Source organism: Gossypium hirsutum, chromosome A08 (genome assembly GCF_007990345.1).
Source record: "Gossypium hirsutum isolate 1008001.06 chromosome A08, Gossypium_hirsutum_v2.1, whole genome shotgun sequence".
NCBI lineage: Eukaryota > Viridiplantae > Streptophyta > Magnoliopsida > Malvales > Malvaceae > Gossypium > Gossypium hirsutum.
Window position 1 is genome coordinate 94,672,531 of NC_053431.1, and position 9,594 is coordinate 94,682,124.

The following is a 9,594-nucleotide window of genomic DNA, read 5'->3' on the forward strand; positions in this document are numbered from 1 at the left end:
AACTAATTAATAATATTAAATTTATCTAAAAAGCAAATGATATTATAAAAATAAACATATCAAATTACGTCACATTAAAGTATAGAAATTAAATCACAAATTTGAGATAATAGAGGGATCAAAATTATATTTTGACATGAAATATAAGAAAAAGGTATAATAATAATGTAAGAAAACTAATTTATCAATTATTTTATTAAAAGTTGGAGGGATAAATTTGTCCAAGTTTGACAACAAGACATGCATTTGCCACTATACCAATAACTAATTAAGGCCAATGTTTTAATAACTGATTTGCTAGTTAAATCAATCTGATCAAGATTCTTCGTTTGATCATTGGTCTAATAATAATTAAATAAATATTTAAAAATATTAATATATATATAATTGGTACAACCATTTTTTGTCTTGATTTCTAACTTTTTTTTTATTAATTTGAGTAGTTCACTTAAAAAATTTTTCAACCCCTATGTCTAGATTGTCCAAGTTTGACAACGAGAAAAGCATTCGCCATTATGCCAATAGCTAATTGAGGCCAATGTTTTAATAACTAAATTGATAATTGAATCAATCAGATTAAGATTCTTAATTTAATCGTCGGTCTAATAATAATTAAAAAAATAAAAACATTAATATATATATGTTATTGCCATTTTTTGTCTTAATTTTTGACTTTTTTTTAATCAATTTCGAGTAGTTTACTTAAAAAGTTAATAAACTCCTATGTCCATATCGATATACTAGCTAATTTTTTATCCAACTAGTTTAATTCTATTCAAATAAGATATATATAGATTTTCTAAAATAAGAAAAAAACCCATTTTAGTTATTTAATAAATGAATTAAATAATTATCGGTCCATATTATGCATGGAATATAAATTATTAATTTTAGTCGAGCGAGTAAAAAAAAAAAAAAAAGCAGCAGTAAAATAACGCAAAGAGAAAATAGTGATTGAAAAGGCATTTTTGTTTTCCTTTTAACTCTCGTCCTCAAGTTTTATACCTTTTAAAACCCTTACAAAAGCCTTTAATTCCCTCTCTATCCCTTCAATGTCATTGATCCTCCGACTTCCCAGAAAGCTTTAAAACTTTTCTTTTGTGCAAATTGTAATTTTCATTTATTTATTTCATTTTGGGTTGAGATTTAATTATAGAATGTCAAACTCGGGCGGGTTCGCGGTGACTCGAACTCACACGGAGGACCGATTCTACAACCCGCCGGTGGTGAGGCGGCAAATGCAGTTATTACAACAACAGCAGTTGGAGAGGCAGCAGCACCAGCAGCTACACAGAACATTGCAGAAGGAGCTACGGAGACCGTTAAAAGATGAGAGCCGAGTCAACTCGGTCGATTCACTTTCTGAGTCACGGACGGATTTGGACGAATCTACATTGTCCGCGGCGCAGTCATCGCCGGAGGTTGCTAGTTTGACCAATTTGGATCGGCTCATGGAATCGGTCACTCCTCTTGTTCCGGCTCAGTGCTTCTCTGAGGTATTCTTAAAAAAGAAGGGAAGCTTGTCACTAAATATAAGTACTGAATATTATATTTTGAGTTTTGTTTAGCTCTGTTTGGTAGCTGAGAAAAAAAAAAAGCGCAAAGCAAAGTCTTGGAGAGTTAATTAATACTGTGTTTTTTTTAGGGCCAACCTGAGATTAAGCTGAGATAGCAGATAGTGTGATAGAAATAATTTTCAATTATTTTTTAAGAAATCCAATGTTTAGTTTATTAGAAATTCCAACTTGTAGAGAACATCCATACTTACTGCTAATTAATGGTGTAGGGTCTTAGCTTTATAATGACTTGCATTCTTGTGGTCCTAAAGATTTAAAATTAATCTTGTTTCGAACAACATTGTTGAGTATTGTTCTTGGAAATAAAAGAAAGAATCATTGGTTTTCTCAGCTACTTTTTTATTTCATTAATGATCGAAAGCTGAGTAGCTTAATTGGCAATGCTTATTTTCTTTGAAGGAAATTTCCTCATACCCTGTTGTTTTTTTTTATTTGAAGGCAAAAATGAGGGGATGGAGAACTCATGAAGTAAATCTACGCCCATATTTTTGTCTCGGTGACCTATGGGAATGTTTTAGTGAGTGGAGTGTATATGGAGTTGGAGTGCCGCTATTGTTGAATGGGAGCGATTCCGTTAAGCAATACTACGTTCCTTCCTTGTCAGGCATACAGTTGTTTGTAGATCAACAGAGGCCCAGGTAAGCTTCTTATGCTTCCTCTTGATATTGCGATGATGTAATTACTTGAATTCATTGTTTATATATGTAAACTTTCCCTTATTGTCTGGCAGCAAGAAACCTTGAATGCCATCTTTAAACAGCCTGATTGTTTTAAGCATGCTTGGCTGGCTTTCCTGCATTAGACCCATCTATTTAATTTGAGGAATAATCCGTAAGGATTCTGTATGTTAATTTGAAATGATCTCTAGTTACCTTGTCTTTGACAAGGGAATATGCTTCTCATACTTGTTTTCTAGTGAATCTTGAAAGTTTTTACTTTTATTCACTTGAAATAATGGTTCATGTTTTATGACAAATCTGGCCTCAACAAAGACCACACGCCTGTTTTCCTCTCACCCTTCCTCTGACATTATTGATAGACATGATAATTGCCTTTCTCCTTAAGTGATTTATATCCAGCTGCTTCCAGGCACTATTTCTTTTAATAAGGAATACCAGATTGTTAAATCTAATTCAAGGCATTGGCTCACTAGTTTGCAACTTAAGAGCTATACACGTGATATTAGATAATATGTATAAATATACTGTGAAGCTTTTGAGTTGCCTTCCTGTTAATTTTGCAAATCTGACTATGTATTGAACTATCAGGAGGGCTAGTGAGGATAGTGATGTCGAGTCTTCAAGAGAAACTAGTAGTGCTGGAAGTAGTGACTGTGAAACAGACAGGAGACTGAAAGGCGGTGTTGTTGGAGCACGGGAGAAGCACAACTCCCAGGGGACCAATAAACCTCCTACGAGTTCATTTAGTGATGAAATGGAGGTTGGCAAATCACCTGGCCATTTGGTTTTCGAATACTTTGAACAAGAACAGCCACATCACCGGAAACCTTTATATGACAAGGCAAGTTCATGTTAGGTGGTGATGTAGAATGTTAATGTTTGTTGCCCTGACTTGGATGCTTGTGGCACTTATTTTTTTGACCCAGCAGGTTTCAAGTCTGGCATCTCAATTTCCAGACATCAGGATGTACAGGAGCTGTGATTTATTACCAGCAAGTTGGATCTCGGTGGCTTGGTAGGACATCTTATACTTCTAAGGATTGATCACGTCTCTATTCTTTTAAACTTGCCGTGAATGAGTTTTCGGTTATTCGATTTTGGTTAGGTACCCAATATACAGAATACCTATGGGTCCAACCCTACAAAATCTGGATGCATCATTCTTGACCTTCCATTCTTTGTCGACCCATTCTCAAAGTACATTCCTTTCCCTCTCATTTACAATCATGAGCAGGTTACATTATGTGCCGTTATATGTTAACGATATTTTTTGTTTTTACAGCAGTTACAGGTAAAAATCAACTCCATTCTCCTGCTTCTAGCAGCAGGAAAGTATGTGGCTTTGATGCATCTTCACAGATCTCTCTACCTGTTTTCGGTTTAGCATCCTATAAGTTGAGAGGCTCGATTTTGACTTCCAATTGTTCCCAAGAATGGCAGCAAGCAAGCTCTCTGTTACATGCTGCTGATAATTGGCTGCATGGTTTACGAGTCCATCTTCCCGATTTCCAGTTTTTTGTATCGCATAACTCAAAACGGTGATTACAAAGGTACCTTAATTTTTGTGACTGCTCTTTCGAGTAGTCGGGGGAGTCACAAAGGATCGGTTGGAAATGATATTTGGTGAAAAATTAGAGTTTGCTTAGAAGCCTGCTACAAAACAGCTAGTTTTTCAGCCTGGTCATGGTCATTTTTATTATGATTCCCTCATTTGGCAGCAGTGTGTAGAACAAAGTGCTTGTGATTTTCAGTAAAGCAAAATAAGAGAATGGAGGTAAGATTTTGCAACTAGATTGCATTAACTGAAATTGGAAATGGTGGATTTAATTTCGAAGGTAGCCGTTTTCTCATGTTTGCAGAGTCCTAGAGACTATGATCTGCTAACCGGAAGGCGGATGTGTTCTCATGTATACCGAGGATCAGTTACCCGGAATTTATATCCCCACACAATTATTTTGTCGTCTGTCACGGGTTCGAGTTCTATGATGCTTGTGAAAACATATTTGTAGTGCCAATGTTTTATAGACAAGAAAAAAAGGCCCTAGCGTTGTTGTGGTCTAATTGTTAACATAGAACTTTTTTAAAATTATAATTCAGATTTTATCTTTATATTTTAATTGCACCATTCGTTTTAGAAAAAATTCAAAAAGGTAATAACTAATGTTATAAATTTGGATTTATCCATAACTTTATAAAAAAAATAGATATTAAATTAAGCTAAGATAAATAAAATTTTACATTTTAATATGGCAGAGGGTACCGACTGTTCAACATAGCTGTTCCTGTGGTGGCAGCCAATAACGCAAATCTTAGAGTGAGCAAAAGTACATGTTTAAAACGGTTATATAGTGAATCAGAATAGGTTTAGTATATAGATGTTACCAATTGATTTAATCAACTTTTAATATAATATATAATTTTTTAATCCATAACTCAATTCAAATAAGTGGCTTGAAACCTTTTAATTGCTATTCGGAAATTTTGAACTTCACACGGCTGGGGTTTCCAATATATGAACTCAAGTTTAAGACACACCCTAAAATTTTAAAGAGGGAAACCATGCGTCGTTTTTGTTTTTGTTTCTAACGAAATCAGACATTACATGAAAAAGATAAATAATCCCTTCTCAAAGCTGATATTGGTGGCTCTTTATGATCAGAAACCACCACTACCCACTAAAGTGAAAACAAAGACAAACGTATATGTATATCATATATATAAAGAAAAATAAACTCACCCTTGCATCCAGTAACTAGGATGCTGCAAAAGAATTTTAATTACCGTATGGAGAAGTAAAATAAGTATTTAAACGGTTTTACCAGACACTCTCCTCGAACGATTTTACCATGATGGTGTGTCATTCACCCGTCTTTATTGAGATGACTTCTTAGGCACACACTTTGGCATCACTTCAACTGTATGTGAATACCGAAACCAAACACCAAGATAAAATACCCGACCTCAATCCCCTTTCCTACTACTCCAACCATGCGTCCTGCAAATTTGTAATCGTGTAAGGACATCTTCTAACCAAGACAAGAAACATGATGGTTGTCGTATAACATGCAACTCACCAAGAAATTAGGCTCTGCAATAACCTAATCGTTAAATAAATAAGGTATTTTCTTGCATATTAAACTTTACAAGAACCATCAAGAGGACTCAAATAAGATCTCAGAGCATGGCCATATATAATAAGTGAAACACTGGCGCTTGCAAGCTACTTGCATTTGACTAAAAAAAAACTTAAAACTGGATTCAGTAATTATCGAGCTGAGCTCAAGCTTAGTAATATTCTGCTCAAACAGCTCACATACCATATTACAAGCTTAATCAAGCTACTTATCTCAAGCTGAGCTCAAGCTTGATCGAACATCTATTTTTAAGCTTGACCCAAGTTTCAAGTCAAGCTCAGCTCAGTTCGATTACACCCCTAGCCGTATAATCTCTCATACATTTATGGAAACATTTATCACAGCCTAGTGTCAGGTTTATGAGAAAACGCTACTTTCCTAACAGACTGAGTGGATTGTTTGGGAAAGGTAATCAGACGTATATTCAAATGCATACCTTCAACTGAAATTGAATCCACCAGAAGGAACAGGAAGTTGATTGCCTCCGAATTGGAACCCAGATTGCGAAGCATCACCAGGGGGTAATGGCTCATCTTCTTCTTCCACCCAATATGTTTCAAGAATCTTTACCGCCTTCTCATAGATTTCATTGTTGTCATGACTCTGGAGGTTTTCAATCTTTTCCAACCCCTCAGCATCATCAATTAACTGGGCATAGAGATTGACCTCTCTGGTGTGACCCAAATTTTTCTCAGCTACCCCAACCTTCAGAATGTTCTCAAGGCCTTCTAAACAAACTGTCACAATTCTTGGGTCTGGACAGTTTAGAAGATCGCACAATGGCTTAATGCAACCTTGGCTCACCAGGAACCTGGCAAACCAAAAACAAAAAATCATTTTACCGGATCTTGTTCTAATATCAAGAAGAACCCTAGAGAATGATTAAGGCAAAGAAAACATACTTTATCTGTTCATGGGTGCCGCCGGAGGTAGCATTTGAAATTGCCCAAGCAGCTTCTTTCTTGATTTCAAACTCTGCATTTTGAAGTAGATGGACTAGAGGCGCAAAAATGCCAGCGCTGATTACAGCCTGCAAGGATTTTCAAAATTCATGCAAACTGGGTGAAAAGACTACAGTTGAAAACTAACAACCATCAACTATAGGTTTGTCATACCTGTATCTGATCTACATTTCCTGCAGTGATGTTTGAGATGGTCCAGCAAGCTTCCTTCTTGATACTCTTTTTATAGTTACTTGTCAACAGGTTCAGAAGGCATGGAAGGGCTTGGTGGTTTATAATACACTGAAAGGGGAATATAATGAAGCATCACAATTCTGAAGAAGCACAAGGCAACCTAAAGTAGTGACACGAACACAAAAACTGCATTCCAAAGAAAAGCATAAGGAATTGTCCAAACAACTGACAATTCTGTCTAATCCAAATGTAGCTTAAGGCATAAACTGATTCACCTCATAATATGCCAATTAACCAAGACCAAGAGTACATTAATCATATGTCAATCAAGAAACTAGACACAAAATATGATAGAATCATGGAAGATGTGCAATTTATTTCAGTCTACACTCATTACATGCATCAAGTCTTTTTGGCTCTATATGCATGTCAAATGTTAATTGAAATGCAAGAGTCAATCTTCAGTAATAAATGCCCGGTTTTAGGTTTTCTAGAAAAATTCTTTAAAATAAAATCTAATGAACAAAACAATGCTAAAGTCAGTTCTGAACTCAAAAAAGGGTCAGAAATATCTAGCTAGCCAACCTGAGTAAAGGACCAACGGATTCTACATTGACATGTATAGACATTCTGTCAAACTAATGCTAATAAAAAGATAGAACTGTCAAATTTGAAGAATTATAATCAAGTCAGAATTCATTATTGAATGTTGTGTAAAGTCACAAAACAAATTTGAAGAGGAAGAAATAACAGTAAGGAAAGTAACAAATCTGCCAAAAAAGAAATCCATACCTGAGTCTGCATATCATCCCCTGTAACAATATTTCCAACAGTGCGAAGTGCAGGAATTAGGACAGTTGGGGATGGATGACTGACAACAAGGGGAAAAATGTGTAAGAAGATATTCAAAACAACTAGAAATCAAAAAGCAACTGCTAGGGGAGAAAATAAGGAAGAAAATACATTGAATCAGAAATAATTTTGAGAAAAGGGAAAGAAATGAAGCACTTACAGCAAAAGCTCAACAAGTCGGGGGCAGACACCTGAATCAATAACAGCTTGGATTTTATCATTAGTACCATCTGAGAGATATGATAGGGCCCAGCACGCATCTGTAAGGACTTCCTCATCATTTGAATGAATAAGGCGTTCAAGAGTCGGCAAAGCTGGTCTTGTCTGCTTATTAAATTTCAAAAGCACCATGTATTAGCAAAAGAGTCATAACAACTCCAACATTTGTGTTAAAAAAAAAAGTCAAACCTGCTCAAATGAAGGCTGTGGCTTGCCCCGACAAAAGTTGGATAAAGTCCAAGTAGCATTTCGCAACATAGAGAGCTTTGAATGATCATTGAATTGTGCCAACAGTGGCATCAATGCCCCATGGCCAAGGACCAGGTCACGACACTTAGGAGAGTCTCCAGCAACATTTCCTAGTGCCCAAACAGCCTATAATTCCAAACGAATGACACCCCATATGAGAAATGCAAATAAACTGTACAAATGAACAAAGATCACTTGCAATCTGCAATACATACCTGTTCACGAACATCATCAGTTGGAGAACCTAGGAGTTTAACAAATATAGGGACAGCTCCATGATCAATCACAACCCTGGTGTTATCTGATGTCCCTGAAGCAATATTTGTAAGAGCCCAAGCTGCCTCAAACTACAACCCAAAAGAACAAAAAAAAAAACACTTAAAAAGATGAAGCAATCACAACAATAAGAAAGAGACCGAGAAAATCTAAATAACCTGAAGCTGCGGAAAGTCATCCCTTGCAAGGAACTCAACAAAGCGAGGAATAACACCTGACTGTACAACTTCGTTGATCGGAGGACTACGTTCTGCAGATAAAATAAGAATAAGAAATAACATCAACTTTACGGAGCTAAAAACAAATTGTATCAATCAAGAACAACAAAACAATTTATCAACCTATTGATAGCAGCTTTCTGAATTGAGATGTTGCCTCAAGCTGCATATTCCTGTCATCTGACCAAACACCCGCAACCATGGCGGGAAGACTTTCTAACTGCAATTACATTATAAACGCACCAAAATCATGTTAAATTCAATAGTAAATAAATACATAAAATCAAATATTGTTCTTTATTAAGCCTTACTAAAATCAGTAAATTAAACAAGTATTTAACTTCATTTAATTAATATAAGTTTGAGCTACCTCCTAATGACCAGTTTATATGAATATATAAATTAACCAATCGAGATAAATCAATTGCCAATCAACTCAATGCAGAAATTCATGCATAACAACTTAACCTTAGTTATCATTCATGATCCGACGGATCAAAATCAATTAATCAGAAGACAATACCTTTTTCTCGGACCCGGCGGCGGAAGAGAGCAGCTGCTGTTGCTGCGGCTGTTGTTGTTGAGAGAGAAGTCCTTCGCGGCGTTTCTTAAGAAGGTTTTCCTCTCTCTTGTTCTTTCGGATCTCGACCATTTTGTCTTCTCTCCTCCGTCGGCCTTCCTCCGCATCAACCGCCACCTTGTACCTGTTCCGACGGACCTCCGCCCTCGCGTTCGGTCTTAGAGACATCGTCGATTCTTTATTTATTTATTTATTTATTTTAATTTCAATCTGATGGAATCGCCGATTAATTCACAGTCGATGTACTATTTCTGGGAGAGTCGATTGGTTGTTTGAGAAAATGATAGAGCGAGGAGAGGCCGATTAGAGAGTGAAATGGTTTATAGAGGATTTCTTTTTTTAAGTAATTAGTTTGAAATTATTTATTATTTTTGTGGTGCAATTTGGGCTTTGATGTTCTGTTAATAACAACGGTGCCACTGATTTTGAATTTGAAAGTTTTGGATCCTCTAACGTACCCATGCCGTTATTGAATCCAGCTCATTTTTGCATATTTGAAATTTACTTTCTTTATTTTTGTTCTTAGATATTCTAATTTTTTTACTTCTTAAATTTAGGTTTAATTGTTAACAGCATTTATTTTTATTTTGTTAAATTTATTTGTGTAATATTTTAAAATTTAAAAAGAAAAAAAACTGATAGCCATGTGATAAAAAATTGTAGCAAACCTGAG

The 9,594-nt window shown here is 35.6% G+C and overlaps 2 protein-coding genes across 7 annotated transcripts; one reads left to right on the plus strand and one right to left on the minus strand.

Moving 5' to 3' along the window:
* The first annotated feature begins 961 nt into the window (after positions 1-961).
* LOC107926854 (uncharacterized) lies at positions 962-4,366 on the plus strand. Of its 5 annotated transcripts, none has more exons than XR_005899604.1 (7): positions 977-1,496; positions 2,016-2,215; positions 2,846-3,098; positions 3,187-3,272; positions 3,363-3,454; positions 3,543-4,031; positions 4,117-4,366. XR_005899604.1 is itself a non-coding variant. In XM_016857794.2 (6 exons), the coding sequence occupies exons 1-6, from the start codon at positions 1,158-1,160 to the stop codon at positions 3,797-3,799; spliced, it is 1,230 nt and encodes a 409-aa protein (XP_016713283.2). In that variant the 5' UTR covers positions 962-1,157; the 3' UTR covers positions 3,800-4,366. The 5 variants fall into 5 exon arrangements, 3 of the variants coding, with proteins under 3 accessions (XP_016713283.2, XP_016713285.2, XP_016713286.2); XR_001692306.2 differs by having other exon boundaries at positions 980-1,496; positions 3,540-4,031; XM_016857794.2 differs by having other exon boundaries at positions 962-1,496; positions 3,540-4,366.
* A 340-nt stretch (positions 4,367-4,706) lies between these two features.
* On the minus strand, positions 4,707-9,296 carry LOC107926895 (importin subunit alpha). 2 transcript variants are annotated; one of them, XM_016857842.2, is made up of 11 exons: positions 8,865-9,296; positions 8,465-8,561; positions 8,282-8,373; positions 8,063-8,194; positions 7,788-7,973; positions 7,540-7,703; positions 7,320-7,398; positions 6,507-6,635; positions 6,294-6,421; positions 5,828-6,202; positions 4,707-5,252 (listed from the first exon to the last, which is right to left on the minus strand). In XM_016857842.2, exons 1-10 carry the CDS (start codon positions 9,087-9,089, stop codon positions 5,830-5,832), a joined length of 1,605 nt encoding a protein of 534 aa, XP_016713331.2. In that variant the 5' UTR covers positions 9,090-9,296; the 3' UTR covers positions 4,707-5,252; positions 5,828-5,829. The 2 variants fall into 2 exon arrangements, with proteins under 2 accessions (XP_016713331.2, XP_016713330.2); XM_016857841.2 differs by having other exon boundaries at positions 7,540-7,706; positions 8,865-9,280.
* Positions 9,297-9,594: the final 298 nt, after the last annotated feature.